Source organism: Oreochromis niloticus, linkage group LG5, assembly GCF_001858045.2.
Source record: "Oreochromis niloticus isolate F11D_XX linkage group LG5, O_niloticus_UMD_NMBU, whole genome shotgun sequence".
In the NCBI taxonomy this organism is placed as follows: Eukaryota; Metazoa; Chordata; class Actinopteri; order Cichliformes; family Cichlidae; genus Oreochromis; species Oreochromis niloticus.
Genome location: NC_031970.2, coordinates 18689248 through 18714731, shown reverse-complemented (window position 1 = coordinate 18714731; position 25484 = coordinate 18689248). Strand labels below are relative to the sequence as shown.

The window sequence follows — 25484 nt, the reverse complement described above, 5'->3', positions numbered from 1 at the left end:
TATTTTAAGGGGGAGTGCAGGCTGTGGAAAGCTGGTTCCCTGATGACGAGAGCCCTCAGAAGGCAGGAAAACGTCCCAGCAGGCTCCCACACTCACGACGCCCCAAATCTCACACCCACAGCTTTTGTCACCCGAGCCGTAGCGATGCATGATGTGGTATTTGTGTAGTGAAATAGTGGAAAAAAGAAACACTCATACTCATTATTCTTTTTAAAAAAAAATTCCTTACACAGACTAAAATGTTGCCAGAAACGAGCACCGCGGATGCATCTTCAATCTTACAGTCACGGCTAATAACATTAAAGCTGTACGGTGATTATTAGTGTGTAAATGTTTCATTTTCAGAACTCGGAAAATTGACACTCGACACACATTACGCTTTTTCTAACAGTATCTCTGCCATCTGCTACATTAAGTAACTTCAAGGTGCACTAAACAAAGACAACTCCAGGCTTCCAGGCTCCAAGCTTTTTCTTATTTCCATCATCGATAATGACAATTTCACACAACGCAATGGTGGGATTTAAATGCCATTCGCTTACACAACAGTGCCAGCAGCTATTCACTTTGGCTGCGATTCACTGTCAACTTTACAACCAAAAGTAGACCTCCAGACGTGCGAGGAATCCTACTGACAGTTTGGGCTAAGGCGAATTACTTGTAGATTTACACCAGGAGAGGAGATGAGTCAGCTCCGATTTACATGGCCTCTGCAGTAAACGACACCGAGTGCAACACAGCATAAGTGTTTTGTAGCTGATGCGGACTGTGGCAAAGAACAAAGAGCGTGCTTAGAAATATACCCCTCTAGAGCACAACGGTTTAAGATGAATTCTTACAGCAGTTTATTTGCAACATAGTGGGATGTAAAACTATCTCTTTTGAAGGCGAGTCAGCCGAGTGAGGAGCTGATAGTGGACTGTGAATGGCAGGGGTCTTATGGGATTGACTCTCCACCTGCACTGCCTGCCCAGTCTCACAGATATTCTTCCATTCCTCAAGAAGAACTACTTTACATAATCACAAGCCATTTTGTGTGCGTCATTAATTCAGTCCTGACTGAAGGCATTTAATCATTCCTTAGAAGAGGTGCAGGCTCTCACAGTCCCGCCTGATGATTTTAACCAGACAAAGTGTCTCATTTCAGAACTACAGGCAGCACAATAAAACCGCTGCAATCCCTCCATCCCGGAGGAAGGAGACGTTCACTTTGATGATTTTCTTGGCCTTGTGGGGAGAGGTCACTCCTCAACCTGCATCCCTGCCCACAAACGAATACCGTCTTGGTCCAAGGTTGCCATTCAAGGAAACGGGAGGACAGCATGCAAATGAAGCTAATGTGAATTTCACACTGCTATTCTGCAGTGAGGATACTCGGGGAAGTTTTGTTGGCTGGATAAGGCAGCTTTAACTGTATTCTTTTTGGGCCACAGTTATAAAACCACCAACCTCTTCAGCTGTCAAACCGGCATAATGAAAAATTCAATCTTTCTTTAACAGAGAGGAGAAAATGCTTAAGGATAAAAACTAACATGGCCTCGCATTTTAAAGAGCTTGCAAGCTTCACCTCCAAGAGGCATGTTTCAAAGTGACATGAGCACAGATCACTCCAGCCAACTGTACTTCCTCATGGGCAAAGTGCCTACACCAGCATTAACCTTAGCAATCTCCCTTTCTTGCTTTCACTCTCCTCCTTCCTTCCTTCCCTTTCAGTCGCATCTCTTCAAAACAAAACCACAAACACTATGTCGTAGCCTCAGTCCATGATTCTTTGAGCCTCATGCTACATTTAGGCCTGCATTACCTTCAGTTTACATCAGATACGGGTCTGGTTCACAAACACCGAGCCAGTTATGTAGTATGAACTACAATGAGGAAGAGAAGAACACAAACAGCCACTGGCCCCCTGAGCTGGAAATGATTTTACTCATTCACTGTCATTAGCCTCAATAATGATAGTGCGCCAAGACGACGAGGCTGCCGCTAGCAAATTAGATGCAAAGGATTGTGATGTGGCTTCTGAAAACAGTACTGAGGATGGATGTGTTGCCTCCAAACAGCTCTCCATGTTGTCAGTCAACAATCACACTTCACATTTCTTAATGAAAATGTACACTGACTGACACGACATTACCTTCAGTTTTTCTTGCCTTTAGGTTTGAGCTTTAAGATGCTATTATACTAATAAAATGATCAAAATTGAAAAAAAAATGTTCTTGATAGGGTATTTTTTACTTTCCTATATTGTCCTGCAAAAATCAAACGTCCATGTATCGTATCAAACGTGGCTTGAGTCAAGAAAAATATTTGACTAAATTTTTTAATCACTGTACCTAAAACAAGAACATTTAAAAAGAGAAAGTATATCTTACATGAAGAAAGTACATTAGTCAGTGCTTATATATAGCAGACAACAGCAACTTGCTAGTTAAATGGATAAAACGTTCCTTTAAATATTCATACCGCTCTTAAATTTTCTTGCTTTTAAATAAGCTTATCGACCTTTGATCATCTTTGAGTCACATGTGGGAAAATATACAGAGAGAGTCATTATTTAAAAATAAGTCCTGACAACACTGAATCAACTCTCCTATGCAAAGCAGATCCACTGCATTAATGACCAGATTGCTGCAGTTCATGATGTGCTGCACCTCACGGTGCTGAAAAGAAAGGTGAACTGCTTTTTCTCACTGATGCATGCAGAGTTCTTTGTTCTGTACTACGGCTCAATTTGCCATTCACTCTTTTACCCTCAGTGCTTCAATATGCATTTAAAGCAATTCCACATTTACTATTATTCTGCTGCTTTTTCAGCCCTTGTGTCAAAGCTGGACTAATCTGAACGTTTCACTGCACATGTAGAACACATTTGCATTTTAATTTAAAGGCATTTCCAAAGGAAAACCTTTGCTTAAATGGTAAGTATGTCCTGTGTTAGATAACAAACAGTCATCAGTCTTCATGTCCACCACACGGGTTAAATAATTTGCCTTAAGTGATAGAAGAAACTATTTTACCAGCACATGATCAGTAACCAGCTGTCTGGGGAGGTGGAATAAAATTCAATGCAGTATTTTATTAACATTTATAATGTTGCAGGCAGAAGCCAAAGTGCAACGTGTTAATGTTTTTCAGTGATTTCAATGGCAATTTCCATTAGCATGCTCTTTCCATAATGATTGACAGCTGCCATCAGTTTATTTAGTTTGGGAATTGAAATACAATCAACTTAGTTACACCAAGTTAAAAGCAATCTGCAGTGATACTTGTGGTACTACCACATTATTGTTTTAAGTAGTTTTAAGTATTAAGTAGTGCACTACAGATAATAATACGAGAAAGTACTAGTATCTAACTACTAGTAACTAACTACAGAGGGAGTATTCCAGTGCATCTTAAATAGAAATAAAATCAGTTAAAATTACAGTTTTTCTTCATTGCTCAATAGTTAAAGTTTTAGGTAAATTTAAATAACTGATTTTGATAACTAACTCGTGGCAGGTGTCATCAATCGGAAAGGAATAAAAAAATCAAATTAGCACATCAAAGGGGAAAACAATACATCCATTTTTGGTGAAGTAGTCGTGGTGGAGTCACAGAATTTGACAGCCACCATCATTCAAAATCTGCTTTGATTGGATGTGGCAATTTAAATGCTGAATGTCTTGAAGTTTTGGTATTTAGCCAGATTCAAATCTGTTAAGACATGCCCTACCTATACTTCATGCCAGTCTTCACACTTTGCTCGCTGGAGGAAGGCACGCTCTGCACAGAGAGTTGTCCAAGACTCCGAGCCACCATCGCCACTGCTCTGAACTTGCTGCGGGTGCCTGTGCTGGGGCTGTTGGCATTCTGTCGATTTAGCCGGTCCTCCGTGTTGCGGCTTACCCCACCACGATGATCCGTGCACACTAATGACACCTGCATTCTGGCTCCTGGCCGACTGTCCCAACTGCAGATTCCCTAATTAAACTCTCCTCTTTATGAATAAGGAGAGGAAAACACCAAGAGGTGCAGAGCCCAAGGATCCTCTCGGGAATGTGAGACTGTTCACTCACAAGAATCAAGCTTCACACTAAGCCTCTGCAAGAAATCACTGCCCAGTCTATAGAGTGACTGTCCAGCACAAAATGTTGCAGAAAAAACAAAACAAAAGGTATAAGGGGTGGGAGGGCAGAGGAAATGTGTGAAAATGGTGATGGATTGCTGATCAGGTGAAAATAAAGTCCTGGCAAACGCAGTCCAAATTCAAGCAAAACATTATAGAAACCTGCAGTCACTGCAGACTTTAGACATGAAACTCAAGTCTGACACAATGCAGTGGATAAAGCAACAATTTCTTTTAAAGTAATAAGAAAATTAGGGGGAAAAAAGGAAAAAAAAAAAAGAAAAACGCTGATTCCCCACTAAGTTTTTCCTCGATTCTCTCGGGTGTCTTCTTCTTGCTTTTTCTATTAATCAAAAGCTTGCAGGCAGATTCAGAGTCTTGGAATTTCCTCTTTAAAACTGAGCTTAGTGTTAGAGATTGCACCTCTTGGTGCCAAGCTTTAAGAGTGGCAACGCGTAGATCCACACAGAGAGATTGAAAGAATAAAACACGACACACAGATCCAGGAGGTTTTCATCTGTCCTTCTAGGTCCGCCTCGGCAATTACGCTGGCTGATGCATATTCGACTCAATACTACTGCATGTTAGTAAAAGGGCAACCTCATATTCACCTCTCACTGTTGCCTGGATTAAACTTACATCTGTATGCCCTGTGCTGAGCATAAAGCAGCACGGAGCACACAGGAGAGAGATGGAAGGGGAGAGAGAGAATGGATGGAAGAGGGGAGGGGAGAGAGAGAGAGAGAACGAGAGAGCGAGGGGGTGGGGGGTTGTGGTGGGAGGGATATGAAGAGAAGCTATGAGGAGGAATATTCAGAGAGCAGCGTGAGAGAGCAATGCACTGAAATCTTGTGTGTTTATAGCAGCTCTACAAAGACAGGGTGGTGCATTTCTGTGCTCATCTTTATCTGTCGTCTGTTGCCCTGCAGTGTGATTTCATTTAGTTATTCTGTCAGGAGAAAAAAAAGGAAGGATGAATGCTCAAGACTCTGCATTGCCTATTGCCCCAGAAAAGGGGTTTCTCACGTGGGTCTGTTCAACTGCCCATGAAACATTTATTATGCAACTTTATCTATGACAATATATATTAAAGACAGGCATGTGATGCGCGTAGATGTGTACTACTGTATCTTTTCAATTTCAACCGAGCAAAATAAGCTTGATCAAGAACAAGTACAACAAAACGTCATCATTTCATCTATATTCACCACGTATTAGAAACGGATCTGATTAACAGTAACAGGCACGCTCAGGTGAACGGAGGAACATGCAAGAGTGAACAGTAGAAACACGATAATGGTTGGAGGTTGAAAAGTAAACACCACATTGACTGCAGCTTGATGAGACAGTAGATGAGAAGCACACTCTCAGTAATATAATACTGAAGCTTATCTGAGTGGATCAGTGAGTGTGCCAAGGAGATAATTAAAAGAGATGCCATCAGTAGCAGACACGTATAGTAAAGCAGTCAAAGAAGAAACCCTCCATCAAAGGAATCCAGCAAACAGGCTGCTGCTAACTGACAGCCCTATTCTTAGATTTGCGACCTTTTGGTCTCCTAGACTTAAATAGAGCCCTGAGGGGGAAAAGGTGGTCTAATTGAACTGAAATCTGATTTAAGTTTCACACTGTGGACAGAAAGCAGAGAAAACAAGCTACAAATGACCTTCTGAATGCTCCTTCCTGCCACAAAGACCGTGAGAAATATAATGACAAAATACTAATCATACTCAATGTCAGGGTGACAGGGAAGAGATTTGGGTACATTCCCTTCACCATCAATGTCAGCTCATTTTTAACAGAGCAGCTGAATACACCAAGACACCGCTTTAGCACAGGGTATGGTTTATGCATTTGCCACCGCTGCGGTAGAAACATGATGCCACAATCCACGCTGCTCTACTCCAGGACCCCCAAGAGTCGTGACATGTGGAAGGTACTGAGAATTGGGAAAGGCCGGGAACACGAGCTCATGCTGTCAGATACAGTATCAACCTTTACATCTACACTGAACCTTGACTAAACTCCCAGAGTCACAGGAAGTTAGTGGGAACACTTTACTTATTCAATTTTAGAAATCTACATGTTCTTTAAAGGTAAAGGAATCAATATAATCCTCTATAATCATATTTAACTTACTGCACCTCCTGCCATTTTCTGCAGACTGTCCAACTCCCACCACCAACACTAAACTGCAACAGTCAATGTTCATTTTAAGAGACCTGTAAAATGTCTAAACTAAAAATGACACCACACACACCAACGCTTTCTAATTAACAAATACAACAGGATCTATAAATACACCAACAAAAAATATGTTCAATCCAATAAATCATGCTTGTCACATTTACTATGATTTAATAATTCGCCACAGGTACATCTGCCAACTTTCTTTAGACTGGCAGTACGTATTTTATTCCTTCTGACTATATCTGGAAAACAAAAAAAGGACCAAAAGCCCAGAGAGAAGGAGAAGAGAAAAAGAAATCATTAACTATGACTGACACCTAATCGCTGCATGATGACATGACTGTTCTCTTTAAGAAATGTTAGCAGGCATTGCTGTGAGCATGCCTGACAGATATTTTAGGAGTATACACCTACTGCTGTCAAGTGAAAAGCTGATAAGTAAAACCTTTTATTCCCTCCTTTCTTCAGGAAAAATAAAGAAAAGACTTCCTAGTTTCACTTTTTCAACATGCAACACTTCTACAGCAGAGTCAAGACAATGCCAAAGGGGAAGACTTCATCAGTTACTCATAACTTAATAAACCACCTCAGCGTTTAATTCATTACTCAAGTTTTCACTTGGATGACGCATCAAATTGCACTGCAGTGGTCACACTGCCTACTGGCTTGGTAATGAACTTGGAGTCAAAGTCATTTTGAACAAATGTGTGCACATTCAGGATCTCCTGCAGTCTTTCATGCACACTTTCACCAGGATTTCTGATGAAATCAGACCACAATCGAGCAAAAACTGGCCTGAGCATTAAGCTGCTTTGTATTCATTCATCATAGAGAACATCTGTAATGAATTAACTTCTACTCATTGTTTGTTGCAAGATAAATCAGTCGTAACGATGATGTACTAAAAATAAGTAACTCTAATCTTCACATAATGCCTTAGAGTGTAGCTGTTAAATTGCTAATTAGTGACAATATGTTTAGGAGGAACACAGCAGGGTGGCTCCGACCGTGTTAAACTGTTCTGCAGCAATAAAGAGCTATTTTTAGATTAATGCTTAAAGGAAACAACCAAACAACACCTGTAAACCTTTTAAGTTCCTACTGTTAGATCTGGACTCAGTAGTTGGTTGTTAGTTAGCAGTACTGAGCAAATCTTATTACAGTGCCCTTTCTTGTGTGGGGGCCTTAATCTCCTCACTTTGATTAAGTGACTGATTTGAGGATATCCCAAAAAAAATCTACTGAGCTTCTAAAATATCACAGTGAGTGAATGCAGAGGACTGCTAGGGCCCTGTACCTCATTCAGTGTGTGGGGGAGGAAGAGGAGAGATAAGCTGAATGTTCAGAGCAGAACATGTGTGCTTCCCTGATCACGACTGCAGTCGACTAAAATTCGCCAAAACCAATAACGGCGCCCTTTTTCAGGCGAGAGAAGACAAAGAAAACAAAAGACTGAAGAACAACATTAAGTTTCAAATTCGCCATGTAACAGCTGTAAATACACACAAACGGCTATAAAAATGTATTCCGCTTCTTCCAGTCTTACATCCTTTATTAGCAAAACTTGGAAAAAGACTACTGCAGAACTCACACACACACAATCAAAATTATTGACTATGTTCTGCTCAACTCAACAGCCTTGGTCAGAAAGAGGCTTAAGCCCATCGATGTTGCTATGCCATAATGAAGCCTCAGGAGTCTGTTCTGGCCGTACAGGAGCTCAGACAACTGCTCTCTTCCAAACTACAGCGCATATACTGCAGCTAAGACAACTTCTATAATGAACGGCGCATCAGAAATTTCTCTGACCACAGAAGTACTCTTGGGTACTGTTGTGAGCACTGATTCTTCGGCACAACCGCAGTCTTATCTCTAAAAATAGGCACTGGCTCTCCGAATCAATTCCACACACTGAGCACAAAACACAAAGAATGCCCTTGGCGGCTGAAAGGGGAAAAGGACCTCCAAAATTGACATTTGTCACTGGCGTGAGTGTCAGACGGAGTCTTTCACTAATTCGCTTTCAGGGGCAGACCGTCTGCGTCGAGCTGCGATCGGTACGTGAACTAGCAAGTCTGTAGACCTAATCCGTCCAAGCTAGTTTAGCAAGCAAAGGCTTTTTGTAGTCATCTATAAGGACTACAACACAGATAACGATTCCCTTTAAGCATACAATTAAACAGGGTTGTTATCCAGCTATATTCTGAATACCCAGTTCTTCAAGATGGGTAATCAGAATAAAGCTTAAGAATATCAAGTCAAAAGTAGTTTAAGCGTTTCATCTCATGCTTTCTCAGACTTCTGTGCACATTCAGTATCTTACTGCTAATTAACAAAAGCTTACTCAGGGATCTCAGCCACACAGAATTACCACACCTGTATCATATGTAACTGTCAGCCAGTCATCCAACGGTGGCTTAAGTGCCACTTACCGGGAGTTTAACTCCACACATTTGTGAGGATTTGAGTAACCATGTGAAAAGTATAGCATCCCCAAGATGATGTGTGTGTGTGTGTGTAAAAGGGCTTAAGAGAGTTAATGGAAAGAGAGGTGAAGTCAGACAGATTGGCAGTGTTGATCGACAGATGCTTTTCTAACAGCTTAATGCATCCCGAGGCTGTGTCTGAACATTTCTAATTGAATCACTATAATGAGGATGTAATTAAAGAAATTGGAATACTGCTGTTTATGTGTTATATTAGCATCAAGACTGCTTTCTTTCTCTACCGTTTCATGGTCTGAATGAACTCAACTGTGATAAAGATGTACTGGAGATTTGGAATAGCCATCACAAAAATACAAATAAATGTAGAAAATTAGGTCTAGCTCTTCGGCGATTCTGGGATTTCCTGGGGAAACAGCAGAGTGATGGTCACATCTGCGAGCAACGAGTGCTGCAGTTTTTAATTCTCCAGTGAACATGGCAGATTCCCCGCAGACAGCTGGGCTCAGGAGGAGTTGTCATTTCAGCTGTCCCCGCTGACACGTCTAACGGAGCAGAAGACGATCAAAAAATAGAGGACAGGAAATCCCTGTTCTTATGTAATATAGTCATAATGGCTCAAATAAAAAAAATTCTCTGTAGGAAAACACGTTATTATATTTTAAATATGGCACATGGTAACTTTAACATCTCACGTACAATGCTCATATGTGTATACTGGGTTGTATACTTGTCTAGAAAACAAAATAACACGTTTCTGATGGAGCATACTGTGGAATAAACAAACCAAGTACCGATTTCACAGCCATGTGAGGCTTTCAAAACCATAATTTGAGTAACGAGGTGCGCTTAAACCAAACAGAGCTGATTTACACACTATCTGGTAGGAAAGAGAAAGCGAGAGAGGGGATGAGATGAGGAAGCAGAATAATCTGGTCTGTTCAATGGGAAATCTTCCCGCCTGCCTGTGTGCATTTGTCATACCTAAGGAAATCTTCACATAGCCAAGTGTTGCTAGGCAGAAATATTCACTACTGCACACATTTCAAAGGAAGGATGTACTACTCGATCCTAGCATTCTGCTTCCAAACGGCAGCTATACTGATGAAATTGCCTGGCAAATTTTATGTATCTAACACGTGCATTGAAATTCTATCACAAAATCCACTGACATATAAAATTCAAAACAGACTGCAACTGGAGACCCATTTTAAGTTATCTACAAGCACTGTGACATCTCTGAAAATCCACAGATCTTAAGACCAACAAAGACCATCGCTTTCGAGCAAATGCCACTCAAAGTTAAGCTTTTGATGGTCCTGTCACACAAGTGCTGAGGAGTTAAACCGAGCTTATGAAACAGATGGTTTGTATTTTATTTTTGGCTGCTGATTCGCTGGCCCTGAATGGCCTGTATCCCTAGAACATATAGGAACAAAGCAGTATAATATTTTCAGACAGTTGTTAGTAAATCCCCAATCTCGACATCCTGAGAGGCCAAACCTTTCTCTGCCTGAGAGCTCAGTCTATAAAAATAAACTACAAATATAGTGCATGATAGCTCGCAATACACAATAAATATTATCAGCAGAAAACAAGAACAATTACAAGATTTTGAGGTAAACTACAAATCCATAGGCTTGAATAAGAGTGGCAGAGTGGATACAGAAACTAAATAACTGTTCTAAAAAGCAAAAGACAAACCAACAGAGCAAAGCATAGTCACATACCTTTAGCTACTATAACCATGACAAATATGTGGAAAAGGCCTGGAAGGGTCCTAGCATAAAGCAACACAAAGAAATGTGCTCTGAAGGTTTAATTAAACACAAAGTAAGCTGACAATTTTGTCAAAGCTGAGATTTACATTTTATAATACAGCAACACCTGCAAACGAGGATCCAGTTTTGCTGCGTTTCTGAAAAGTCAGTCAGGCGTGAAACAGAAAATGTCCCCATGCATTAAAGTTGCAGCAGCCGCAAAACCACAGAAATGTATTAAAAGCTTCAGTGAACTTTCAATCTTTACTAGGATAGGGTACCCTTTGACTGAATGAAAAACATTTTTGGTTAAGCATTTCCAAACCACAGAGGCACACAAAAATATGAGTGTAACACTTACTAAATGTTAAGTCTTTAATCCATCATTATTCCAGCTGCCTATGGACCTGGAGTAATCATTCATGAAAAAAGAGGACAGAACCACAAATCACGGAAGGAAATTTAACTCTGATCCAGCCTATTATGAAGTGCAATGAGAGATTTACCAAGAAGAAACCGTCGTGGTCCTATGAGAACATTTTATTTAGATATAAAATCCAATAGTTTAGGATATGTGTGCTAAATATTGTTCTTAATTTTTAAAAGGATGCAAATTGACTACATCATGTTCCTAAAGTGTCTAAAACTATGAGGACTATCTCTTGTCACTACTGGGTTTTTACTAATCCCTGGCAGCTTTAACACAAATGCAAAAACACTTTTGCTAAGATAGTTAGGACACAAAATAGCAGAGAAAGAACAAAGTGAACAGAGAATCACTAAATATTAAAAACAACACATTTGCAAGGTTTCCAGCTAAGTATGATGGGCCACAGATATCAGGTGGTTCCTGCCATTTAAATTGCAGAACAGTAACAGTAACAGGGGCGGTGTTATTAGGAATGAAAGAGTACTCAACTAGAAAACAATCAGTCAAAATAATCCTGCTCGTAATAACAATTCAAAAACATGTTCTAGAGAAGCTATATAAAAGTAATATTGTCCAACTGGGTAATGATAAGGCTTGCACTTACTTAATTTAAGGCTGCTCTTGACAAACATCAAAGTTCAAACTGACAGCTTTTATACAGAGCTATTCTACAGTGCTTTACACAGCGAGCCACATTCACACAGGACTATCTTCTATTCTCACACCACACACTCGTAAACAAATGACAACAGGGGCTTCAATATTTTGAGGACGCATTGGCATTCAGACTGAACATGTGGGGATTGACCCACTGACCTTTCAATCAGTGGTCACAGTCCATATCCTGGGTCACAGCTGTTCCCTTTATTGATAGAGGTAACTTTTTATTCTGCTTGTAATTCTATAAAAGTGGCTCATTGAGTGATTTATGCCACAACATAAACTCTCTGAATACCAGCTGGTTAGCTGTGTTAGATCTATACTGATAAAGCTGATAATCAGTTATTAGCAGACAGAAGAATAATTATCTACGACAGCCTACATACTAGATAGCTGCAATGCTGTAAATCCATATGACCTTTACTGTGTTGCAATATGGTATTGTTAAATGAAGAACTTTCAATATCAGATATTCAAAAAACATCATGTACTAACATGTCACAAGTCATGGTCTTTAGCTGAGTTATGCTGCTACAAATGACTATTAAATGAAAATATAACACGAATCAAAGCAAAAGAGAATTGTGTAATCCCCGGCATTCTCACCTCTTGTGCCCACGCTATATCTCTGACTAGAACATTTTGACAAGCTGTCAGACTAGGCTAGCTGGGGATAGCTCAAAGAGGAACTGGAGAGGTCACTACTGGAAACCAAATCCATATCACTCCAAGTACTGAAACAACATCTATCCCTGTGACTGTAGCACGACCCTCATCAAAGAATCGAGTCTGTGAGGTAGCGTGCTTGAGGTAAAACAGTTGATGAACAGGTTAATCTTCAGCCTGTTCATCTCCCTCCAGCTGCAGCTGTGGATACGAGCCTGTTGCTAAATTTAGAACTTGAGTAGGGGATTGCCTGAAGAAAAACGTCACAGATGCCCGGGCTGATACACATGCCGCAATGCCCTGAAATTGAGAACAAAAATAAGCGTTTAGACTGCCTCTGTGCAGATTTGCCTTTTCATCACCAAAAAGGTTTGTGCATGCGCATGAGAGGAAAATGAGTGAGGAAAAGACTGGTGGATTGTGTGTGGGTTAAGAATGAGACACAAATGTTTGGATATCAAAAATAAATGGTTTATAATGCTGTGAGGCAAAAGGAAAGAAATTAAAATAAACAGTTCTCTACACTGCCAGCATTATACCTCATCACAGGCTGGCTTTTTAAATTGCTTTAGTTATCGGTTGTTCTGGTTTTAATACCAGGCTATGCTTAAACATTTTTAAACAGACATTAGCTGGACATAATGTTCAGCAGTGTAGGAGTGCAAAGAGTGACGCTCTCACTGTGCTCAGTGACTGCATTATAACATCAAGTGCAATGGGAGGCATCTGTGCTACTGTTCAACTTCACTATGAAAGTGGAACAGCTCCACCACCTAGTGGGTATCTGTTGTTATTAACAAAACATCTAAAAGACTGTTTTTACATGACTGAGGTGGACAGCAGTGACTACACAGATATCTACTTTTCAATTTTTTTCCAACGATGGGAAAAATTTGATACACACAAAAATGAAATTGTTCATTTTTTTCCTTTCAAAAAACTTCTGCAATGCTCAAATTAAAAGAGTTGCATAGAAATCATCTTTAAACCAAACACTTCATTAGTGAAGCTGCATTTTTTCCCCCTTCATTTTAGAATTGCATTGCATTACTGCTGAAGTGGTTGATTTAGTGTGGCTTTAGTCTAACTGGTCACAGTAGTAGATAAGTGGGAGACTGAAGTTTGGCATTTATAAGCAGTTTTCCTAAGAGAAACTACAGACAAACATTCAGCTAAGAAATTTTAAATCTGCCAAATCTATACAGAGGGAAGTGACTGATACGGCATCACCTGCATTACCTATGCCTACTTTTTAATACGGTCTTGACCTTACTGTGTCAGCAATACACTTTTATCAGCTTTGATGTCAGTCTGCCCTCTGCTGGCCAAAAATTGTTCAATGCGGCATTAATAAAATAACATGTAGTGCAGCATTTTTATCCAACCAATTCAATCAAACTGTTGTGATTCACAACAAAAAAGGTGAAAAAAAATTATCCTCCATATCAAATCAGAAAGGTTTACTGTACATCAAGAAACAGTTACTCTCAGGTAGGAACCCCCAGTGGATGTCATTACCATGTCCATTAGTATTAAGTCACTCCAGAAATCTATACTCATCCAGTGAACCTCCATAAAGCTCAGTATACACAGGCTTCCTGTCTCGCCTCACTGAACTCAAGCGGGCTCCTTTACCCACTGGCTGGCTCTCAGTCCGAGGACATGAACACTAGGGAAAGTTTTCCGGTGTCCAAATGGGCCTGCTGAGTGGTAGTATTTTGTTTCAAGGGTAACATAATGGAAATGGAGTAACCCTCTTCCTTAGGTTGAAATGCACGATATTGACAACTTTGAGGAAATCCCCATAATCAAGATGAACAGTAGTTCATTACTGTCAGTAAGGATATTTGAACATTAATAGACTATTCATTAAGACCATAGATATTTGTTAAATTAATTTAGAGCTGGGAAAAAACAACCCCACACTTGTCTTGTGATGAAAAACAATCCATCCTTCATTAGCATTCAACTGCATGAAGGAGGTTCGTGTGAACAGATGTCAGAAAGATAAGAGTAAGAACAGTTTAACTGTGATGCAGTAGCAATGCTGGCCCGCCTTATTGACCACACACCTGAAATAATGATGAGTTTGAGTCAGAGGTTGTGTGTACTTGCTGACCCAATTACACTCCTAATTACAGGAATTGCAGGAGATCACAGTACAAGAAACACAGTATTCTGGCAGGATTTCCTCTGTCTACTGAGATCCTGTTTAACCATTCATATTCATTCAATACAACAGCACAAATAAATAAATCACACAGATTTATTTCAAGACTACTGGACTGCACAAGAAAAATATAAATAATAAAAACAACAACTCATGTAGTAATGCTACAACTTACAATCAACCGATGTTCTTTAATCCCGATACTCAAAGACTTGCACGCGCCGTCTGCATGACTAAACTCCCCGTCTACATGCACCCTCGCAAAGCTGCAGCTAAGCCTGTCATGGATCAGTGACTGAGTTTTACACAACACGGAGGTAACTACAGGCAAGGTAACATGCCAGATATGGTGACATACAACACTACCTGAAGACGACAGTAAAACCTGCTCACCCCAGGCACGGTAACAGCAGCCAGCCATAGTCACTGGTGAGAGTCAAAAACAACAGCAGCCATGCCTGAGTGTGATGAAACCTATCCGTGTCTGCGACAATAACATCAGCTTAACAGGCCATATTAGCCAACACAACAGCCGCTAAACCGGCTGCTGTCAGCCCAACAGTCCAGAAAATAATTTTCTGTCACTCTGCAGACGGCACGAACAAAAGGAGCGAATGGTTCAAACTCTACTTCTTTTTCTGTCTTCCTGTTACAGCTTTTAGAAGTGCTTAAATAAGTAAGCTTACACTTTAGAAATACAAAATAAAAATATTTCTAAAATTTAATTCATGGCCTTCTACTTTTGTCAGGCTGTGGACCAACAGTGACAAATATCAATATTTGTTTTACAAGGCCTGCATACAGTGTTGTTGATAATCTGATAATATTTTGCATGGTACCATATATATTAATATTTAAAGCTTTTGTGATGTAGGATGGATTTTTCATATACCACAGAAGGTTTAAATTGTTTAGATTAGGGACATCATAGAAATTATAAATTGAATTTGAAATCATCAAATTTAGGCACATATTGTTGTCCTCATGCCAAGAAGGCATTTGTCACGTCACACTGAAACAGACTAAGGAAATATTATTACTCTATAAACATTTAAACTTGCAATTTAATACATTTTACCCAAGCCAAAAAAAAATAGACAATGTCAAATCAAATATTAAAAAGGGCAGAATTGGCAACTCCAGGTAACTTTGAACACACTTGAAGTAGTTACTTATTTATGTTTGGCTTGTGAGGCAGAGTTCTCTACAGTCACCAGGAAGGATTAGCAGAAGAAGGCAAAATATATGTGATCAAGGGGAAAGAAAAAGGAAGTCTGAGCGAGATTTTAAGGGGGCAGGTAACTCCTTACGGAGCAGTCTGTCCTTCCCATGTAGTTGGGCAAATATGCCACCGACCTAGATGATTAAAATAAAACCTGAGCCCCAGTACCTTTGCATGAATGCAGCCTGATCAGAGGACACAGCAACACTGTGCTGATAAACACTTTCTAAAGGCATATACGTTTGTCGTGACAGAATTTCATTTGTCTAGTTAAAAAAAACAAAAAAAACAAACAAAAAAAAAACTGTGACAGAAGCACAAGCAGCTATAAGTTCACACACACACACACACACACACTTGATCTGTCTACTCCAGCTGCAAAGCTGCCCTTACCTGCAGCTTGTCAGCACCCACCACTGTCCCAGTCTGGTGAGTATTTCAGTCCCTCTCAAGCTCTGCTTCTCTCTTACCTGTACTTCATGCCTGTCTGATATGACACACACTCCTCCAGGGCAAGGCCATTCATCTTCAGGAAGTCTTCCATGTTCTTAATCTGAGCGGCAACCCTCTGTTCCCGGAGTCTCTGCAGCTCGGCCTGGTCAGTGGGCCTGGCCGGTGGCTGATTCAGCCCCTGGTCCGAGTGGTAGCGGTTGATCCCGCTCCGGATGCTCTCGCTGTATGACATAGACAGCATCTTGCCACTGCCGCTGCTGCTGCTCTTCCGAACACCGCTGCCTGCCGCTGGCGGTTTGGTGATCTGCAGGTTTTCAGGAGGACAGTAACTGGACTTGCGTTTGCCGGGAGCCCCCCGGGGGCCACCGGCGTACCCTCCCGCAAACATGCCACCCCTCCCTCCTTCGCCTCCTCCTTCTGATGCTGAGGCAACTCGTGCAGAGAAGAATAAAGTAGTGACACGGACGAAGCGGGCAAGGGCCGACAGGGGACAGCCACCTCCTTAAATAGCACCTGCTCCCATAAAAAAAACAGAACTCCTGCTTGGGGCAGCACACGGCCATGCATCCTGTAATCAGAGTCACACAACATAGCCAGCACCACCCTCCCCTGACAGGTTTACAATGGCAGGGTTACACAGGGAGCATTCAGGTGACTTGCTGGTGATTAAGGAGCAGGACGCAAGAGGGCACATGCTCTCTGCAAAAGAGGAAGCATTTAAACATGCACCAAGCAACAGGAGGGGGCGCATTCCTTCTCCAACTTCTTGTAAGACTATTAAGGAGAGCCAGGCTTTCCGAGTAGCCCACAATAAAGTTGAGCACATCCCTCAAATAGGTGTAAGCAGCAGATCAGGACTGGAATAAAATGTAAAAAATAACTTGAAACAACTGCAGAATATACACATGCCACAGATGCTTAATATAAGGCTGGGATTCATTGAAGGTGCTTGAGATTAGTTTAAGGCAACTCTGCTCCTCTTGGAAATACACAGTCCTCCTTCCTCATCCTCCATTCAACTGCTGCATCATTCAGATCTTAAAGAAAAATATTATGCTGAAATTAATCAACAGGGGGCAGCACTGCATCAAGTCCACTATCACTACAAGAATGTAACTTAATGCCAAATGCACCAGTCAGCAATGACCACAAAGCCATTTTTCTCAGTAAAAGCCACGTATCACATTGTCAGACTGAAATTTTATATGAACATTATTGCTACATAGGTCTGAAAGGAGGACACAACACTAAATATACACAAAACAGCGACATGGTAAATAAATGGGTGCTGAAAAACAGATTTATTTATTTTTTTAAAGGCTAAAAAAAAAAAAAGGAAAAAAAAAAGTAATTTAGTGACATTTAATAGGACAAATAAATAAACACTAAATAAAACCTACAACACCACAAACCGATCTTTTCTGTATCCTTAACTACATTCTGTCTAAGTCATTGTACTTTCTTTGTTACCCCCACAAAATCACATTTTACTGACAAATACACTTGAAGAGTAGCTTCCTCGTCTGCACACACTTTGCCGCAAAGAACAAAACCTCATTCTAAAATTAAACATTTTTAAGCAATAATCTCACACCATATACAACAAACTCAATAAAACCAACTAATCATCGACAAACTCAAAATCAACGATAAGTGAGATTTTGATATAGTTTTTTTAGGTCAAATTGTTGACACCATTATGATATCTCAGGCTCTTCCCCTAAACTACTGGTTTCCTCACACAAGGACAGAAGACATAAATATAGGAAGACAATTCAGGCTAGGCAGCATGCATCCACACACCCACACACTCTTCAGTCCATGAACCCCTCACACACACAGAACACACACGCAAACAAGCACACTCCTCATGTGATCATGAGTGCAAATCTTTCCTCAAACTCACCCGATTTCTTGAAGGTCGGCTCATGAGCGAGATTATGGAGTGCCAGTCTGCTCTTATAAACACACACTGCAGACAGCGATGGAGCAGGTCCACCCAAACTGGGAGTGTCTTACTAGGAAACGTCTAAACCAATTAGTGAATAAGCAAGTGCATCCCTCCCCTCACCATTTGGACCATCGTCTATCACTGCAACCAACACCTCTCCTCTTCCCCTCCCTGTGAGATCTCATAGAAGAAATCCATTTATGCCGTTTAGTGGCCCGTCTTGTTTCTGCTCACCGCAGCAAATAATATCAGCCCTGAATTATTCACCAAAGCTTTTGCACTAAAAGCCTCTGATTGTTGTTCCACAGGAAAGAATACTAAGAGCTGGACAGTAATGAGTGGCTGAGTGTCTCACACACACACACACACACACACACACACACAGTCAAGCAAACACAGACTATATGTGTATGCACAGAAAAGAACAAACCACCGGGCATGTTCAAGTACTCTCTAACAAAGGCTTTATGAAAACCACACCAGTTAAGGACCCTTGCAGCATCTCTCTACATCTCAGTAGCCTTGTGCTGAGTCCAAAGGCAAAATTAGAGGGTGCTAGACTATAATGACCGCCTGCACACAGAACTAAACAAGGGTATCTGTGTCTGCCTTACAAAGAACAAAGGAACAAAAATCTTGTTTACCTGCATGAAATTTTAGGTTAAATTCAATTTTAACGCACACATTTGTGGCAAAAACAAGTAATCCACATCAATATGCTGGAAAAAATATGCAAATGCCTCTGGATGCATTCTTTCTGTACTGTGTATTCACACATCATTTTACTGAAAAATCTACTATGAACCCATCTATCTGCTGAGCTACTTTGGTATAATGACTGGAAAGATAAGATGAGTGACACCACTGAAGATGATGACTTTGGAAACTAGGCAGCAGTTTTACCTTGGGGGGGGGGGGGGGGGGGGGGGGGGGCTCATATCTGTATATAAAAAGTTTTCATACATTCACTACTGTAGCATAAGTAAGTACTACAAATGAGGAACCGATCACCGATTACTACAGCATGGACTCCTGAACACTACACAAGCATTAATGTATAACTGTGTTTGGTTTCTTTAAACGTGAAGTAAACAAATTAAACATTTGCTATACATTTACAGTTTTTCTTTCTTTTCCCATGCTCTACACTTAAGAGACAACAGCAGTTAACCATCTTTAGCTTTACCAGGAAAGCACTCAGTCCCCTAAACATTGTCAAATGGTTTAAAACAAAACAGATCTTTTTCAGTTTTGCTGCGTTAATGAAAAGGCATGTTCAGTATATAATCATAGTCCAGCTCTGGACTGGCTAAGTCATATAGTAGATGCAAACAGTAGGCACAAAGTAGAGCTTGTGCTTGAAATGAAAAAATTGTTGACACATTAAAACAGAGCAGTCATGCACCAGTGGATATAAGGAAGTTTTTAACAGCTATATTAATCAACAGCATCAATTGTGTGTAGCAGAATTGTTACTATATGACTACAGAAACGTGACAATTAAAGGAACCCCCAGCATAAATTTCTCAGTGAGGCGTCCCAAATGCCGCCACAACAGTTTTAATGTACCTTGGCATTGCTTCTTCAAGTCTCTGGAGCTCTGCAGAAAGGATGGAGTGCCAAAAGATATGACCTAATTTGAGGTTTTGATGACAGCGGTGAAGACTTAGATATTGGTCCAAAATCTCAAATAGGTATTCAACTGGGTTGAGATCTTAACTATGACTATGAAAGTCACATTAAACCATTCAGTGACCTTATGAATATGGGTATTCTGGGTTCCATCAATAAAAGTTGCAGAGCACATCTGTACCACTGTAGAAGATGTACTAGTCATCATGGTCTCAGTCTTGCAGTTTGTGTGCTACAATGTTGAGATTAGTGACAGGAATGAAACTTTCCTTCCCAGCATAAGGCCGTTTGGCTGTCAGAGTGATCGACAAATGAAGATGGGGGGGGGCTTAATCAATACCTTCACATAGGCCAGGGGAGCAGCTAGAGGGACCATTTGCACTTTAAAAGGACAGAAATGTAGAAGGCGCCAAGATAAAAATCCGATAGTGAGCTCATTACAAGCACATCCACATAGTCAGGGGTTTTTATAACTGGATCAGCAGAATATGGCCTGATATGAGACCATAAAATATGATCCTACACTAAAGCAGCCTAAAGATTGACCATCTAAAACCTCAATACTGACGGAGTGAGTACCAAATACCATCATCTCTGCATCTATAGCATCAATAGAAATGTGTTTTTTAGACTAAGACGCATCATGTTCAGCTCTCAAGGGTCCAAAAGAGTTCGAAGAGTATGGATGGCAAAATTATTTATGTTGTGCACAAAGTCTTGAAAAAAAAAAAAAAAAAAGGCAGTAAAACAAGCTTCATAATTGTATGTTGAAGCTTGAGAAGTGAGACTGTGGGTGTCATTGCTGAGAGAAAAAAAACAAAAAGAAAAGAAAAAAAGATTAAAACTCAGACCAGTATTGTCGATTCAAAGGTTTTATGTGCAACCTTGCAAAGAAATCCATCACCACCCCTATCAGGTTTAAGCTGGATAGTGCACTGCCAGCTAAATAGTAGATGATAAGTGTTATCTATGCTGCAGAGGATGGATGTATGGTTTTAAATATCAGAACAGCAAGTCTCTGCAGCAAGGTTAATATTATAGTAAACTGAGAAAAAAAAAAAAAGCCATTTACACTACAAACATAAGAGAATAAAATAATGTCAGAGACAGAAAGGTACCTGTAGAACTGCAGCTGTCGTTTGGGACTCCCATAACGAGCGCTGAAGATATCAAGGGAAAGGAGGAAAAAGGAAAGCTTTAGTTAATAAAAGCAGGAAAGGAAAGTAGTGTTAGCAGTGGCGAAGAGTTAGACGCAGACACTAAGATGGTGTTGAGTGTTAGCCAGAGAGGGAACAAAATACACAAAAGTTATGAGGGAGAAAAATAAAATACTGCATTATAAGGAGCTTTCCCAATACCTTGTTTGTTCTATATGTTGGCTCAATGAGAATATGTATGCAGATAATGTATAACACTCAAATTGAGATGACGTCATTTATGCGAGTTCAAGGACAAAACATAAAACAATCATAACAAATTCATACTGTAGCAATGTACACATACAATACTTAATGCTTTATTTTCTTTTGAGTCCAGGCAACATGACTTACGCCTTGAAATAAACTGTTCCCAACAAGTACGAGGGGAAAAAAACAAACCAAAAAAACCCTAACACACACTATAGTTTTATGAAAAGACTGAACTAGAAGCATTTTTCCTTAGTATATATTACAATTTAGTTATTTAGGCAAAGTAGTAATTACACAGTAACCCTTCACCAGTTTTAAAATCATTGTTTGTTGGGAGCTATATGGAAGCATTCGTTATGCATTCCTGCTTTGTTTGCTTCATCTACATGACTTTAAAAGTAACGCTGAAAGACCACGTACATTTTGTTTTGTTGTGCAAGTTCATATTAAACATGTACTAAAGACTGATAAAAAATAAACACTGTTTAGTAAAAAATATATAGTTAGATGATGTGCTATCAATATTTCATCAGTGTAACCATGGCATTACTTTACATCTATCATTAGAAATAAAGCAACACTAATAATGCAGCTGAAGTTGTTGCTCCATTTTAAGCCATTAGTTTAGTCAAATGCAATACTTATGCAGTGACTCTTATTGATGATTGTGAAACTGTGCACGTGAGCCAGTACAGGTGAAACGCTCAAAGGCACAGCTGTGCTAGTTAGAGACCACAGTTAAACTCTGTAAAGACAAACATGGTAGGTAAAGATTTCCTGTCATCCACTTCCACTGTTCCATTACATGAATCCAAAAAGTGCTCTTTAATTTCTGTGCTGTGCAGATCGCAAAATATTACAGCTCCTGCATCCTGTCAGTTCATAATGAATGCAATGTTAAATTCGCACAGAGAACTGATTAAGGTAAATGAACAAATGAAGTAGTTGAGTATTTGGCGCCACTTGCTGGAGAATTTTCATAGTACATGATAACGCACAACGTAGTCCATTAGAGTAGAGTAGAATAGAGTAAATAGAATAGAATAGTATAGAATAGATCTTTATTGTTACACTGTTACAAGACCAAAGAAAGACAGTTTGCCAGTTTGTAGATTTTTAGATTAAAATTACTTTAAAATAAAAAGATAAAATAAAAGATACACAGATATATATAAGTTCTATGTGTATGAGTGTGTGTATGCGTGTCATAAATGTGTCTGCCCTATAGCACAAATTAGGGGTCCATTTAACTTTAGCAGAGAGTGATAGCGAACACTGAATCCATTTGTTCTCTGAGGTATACAAACCATTTTTAGAGAACAGTAAAAGGTAAGATGTATATGGACACATATATTATACAGTTGTCATAAAAAGTTTACATACACTCATCCTGGGCGTGAATGTTTGGTAATTTGGGGTTTTGATGATTTCTTTGAATTGTTCTCTTTCCATGGTTTAAAGACTGTTCAGCATACATTTTTAATGACTCAAAAAAAAGAAAAAAAGAAGTGGGTGCACAAGTCTGAAAATATTTTGGATTTTCTTTAATCCACATGGGGTCAAAAATACACATACAGGGTCATGAATACATCCCCACTAATATCTGTTTAGCAAGTTGCTCTTCAACTGGATAATTTTTGGTATCTATGAACGCATCGGAGAGCAACTTAATAACTTATTATCTTGCCCAAGGATGTTTTGGCACGCAGACTGCAGCAGACAGGGATCGAAACACCAATCTTCTGATTAGTTGCTCTACCACCTGAACTATAGGCACCTCAGTAGTAGTATTTGTAGTCCACAAATTTTCAATAGGACTGAGCTCTGGGCTTTGTGAAGGTCACTCCAGGTGGTTAATGTTAGCTTGATGAGTGTAGCGAGCCAGAAATATGCTAGAAGCTTGTTGAAGGCTACCAAAGGTGTTTGGCTGCTACGAGACATATAACCCAACATTAGTGCAGGTGTAGTTATACTTTTGACCCTGTGTGGATTAAATTAAAATCAAAATCAAACTTGCACCTAACTCTTGCCTTTTAAAGTCAATTTAAAATGTATGCTGTACACTCATTCCACCTTCGGAAGAGAACAGTTCAAAGAAATCATTAAAACTCATTCATGTCCATGATGAGTGTATGTAATCTTCTGACCACAACTGGAAATACTGGTAACTGTGTACATGGATGTGAAATGGGGGACAGTTTGTGTACTTACTTTCTCGGTTACAACAACACAGGTTACAGATTTTAAAGAAAGTGCAAGTGCCTTAAACCTGCCTTTTTGTAATAACCACCGTAGGCGATGTCTGTGTTTGCAAAAAGATTTCCAGTCCTATAGAAGTGACTCATTTTGGGTCATACCAACCGAAACACTGTCCATTTTGGTCAAGCTGATCAGTCTTAGTGTCAGAAAGAAGAATTACCCAGGCTTTAGTTAACTTGCGAATGAGCATGTACTTTGACTCTCAGCTCACCCCCCTCCATCACACCTGATTTTAAAATAGCCAGAATGCAAGAGTGAAACCACTCATACTGAGGCCTCACAAACTAATACGTGACTTCACAGTTTATCTTTTAATCATATTCCCTCAGACAGCATAAATGCCCACGGGTAAATCTTTCATTTCAAATATCTATAAATATCTATACTAATTCACACACCTAAAAGATGCAAACAAAATTTGTTTGCATCTGTCTGTCTGTGTACGCGTCCATCAGCTTACCTGTAGATCATGCCCGGTGAGCCAGTCTGTCGAAGGGAGAGGCGAGCGGGGGAGTCTGTGGTAGATTCAGGATACATGGAGGCAGGAGGGAGGGGGGATGTGGCCAACCTGCCGGGGGTGGAGTTCTTTCACAGGGACCACAGGGTCTATCACTTCTCAGTGCCTCTGAAAGAGAGCGAGCATGTGCATCAGTTATTGATATACTTTTGGTCAACATTAGACTAGTAATTAAAAAAAAGAAAGAAATGAACACAAATAAATAAAATCCCATCCTCATTTAACTGTAAAGCCACTACATCAGACTGAGACTGAGGCTTCATTCTCAGCAATTCAAATGTTTCGGATATCCGTTACATGCTTAATTTGAAGCACACAATTCAGAAAACTTAATTTTTCTAATCAGAAAATGAACTACAATACTGGCACTCTTTTAGAGATACAAATGCCAGTAACTGGCCTTATTCTTAACCGGCTCCCTTATAGACCAACTATCTATATGGAACAAAAAAAGATGGCGTAGACAGTTTTTCAGCCTCAATACAAGTCTTTTGTTATCTCTGTGTCTGAACACAGTAAAGAAACAGAAGAGAAAAGAGTTGCATGTGACTCAAATGTGCAATAGCTCCACTGCCGTGATTTTGATGTTATTGTTTTGCCTGTCACTGTCAGAGAAACATGCCAACATTGATAAAAGGAACTGATGTGCACTGTGGCATACAACTCTGATGGACTATACAGTTTGGTGCTAGTTTTTAACTGTGACTGGTTCTTGAATACCATCCCTGACTGCAACACAGCAGTTTATTTTATTTTTCCCTGAATAACTGAATATAAGAATCGCATGCTTGGGTTGTGTAGACTAAATAAAACACATAATCCACAACATGTCACATTCACTGCCACATTTCCAGCTAGAGGAGCCTATTACACTCGTTTGACCAACCACATTAAAAGACTGTATGAGGTCAAATTGATTTTATCTGAAACCACACAACCCTGACAGAATCAGGAGGAAAAAGGTTAATTAAACAAAGGCACACAAGCCCTCCCAGAACAGCAGCAGCACGTACAACTGGATAATGACCTTGAATGATCCAATTAGTACCTCAGTTGAACACTGAAGCTGGTTGGTGTATCGGAGATAAAACGTAGGAATAAACACCTCTCCAGATCCGATTTGCCCCAACTATCCCATGCCAAGTAAATGTGCCACTTTTGCTTACATTTTGAAACCAAACCCAGAAAACATCCTGTATTAAGTAAAACATGAATCTTAACAAGAGTAGCTGGGTAAGCCTGACACCTTCTCCAATTTTCACAGGGTTTCTTCTCAACTACACCACTAGATGGAGTCATGTCCTTATTCTGTAGACACGAGCTGAATGAATAAACCACCAGACCAATTTAACCTCTTTAGTTTCCTCCAGCTCAGTGATACAAAGTGAATATCGTAACAGAGATCTTGAGTAATCAGGAAATGACCAGTTCATACAGCAAGATAATTAAATGTTTCTAGTCCTTCGATAATATACAGTGAAAACTAAGGCAGAGAAAACGAGATGCACACACTAACTCCTTAGTTCATCAACCTGCTGCGTACTGTACATTTGAGCGTTCTCTACAGCAAACCACAGCTGATTCACTGCTTAGAGCAACTTGATTCTATGAAT

General features: G+C 40.0%; 1 protein-coding gene across 6 annotated transcripts in view; it reads right to left on the bottom strand.

The window, feature by feature from the left end:
* Positions 1-25484, bottom strand: part of kcnab2a (potassium voltage-gated channel subfamily A regulatory beta subunit 2a) — an 84835-nt gene that overhangs the window by 30181 nt on the left and 29170 nt on the right. For 3 of the 6 annotated variants that reach the window (XM_003454532.5, XM_005459006.4, XM_025907244.1), the window contains exons 2-3: positions 23815-23979; positions 20805-20846 (exon numbers count right to left, since the gene is read on the bottom strand). In XM_003454532.5, coding sequence (XP_003454580.1) covers positions 20805-20846; positions 23815-23891 — 119 coding nt within the window. In that variant the 5' untranslated portion in view covers positions 23892-23979. Of the gene's footprint in view, positions 1-3715; positions 4768-20804; positions 20847-23814; positions 23980-25484 lie in introns of those variants that run through there. The other 3 variants (XM_025907245.1, XM_019359299.2, XM_003454530.5) reach the window with 3 other exon arrangements.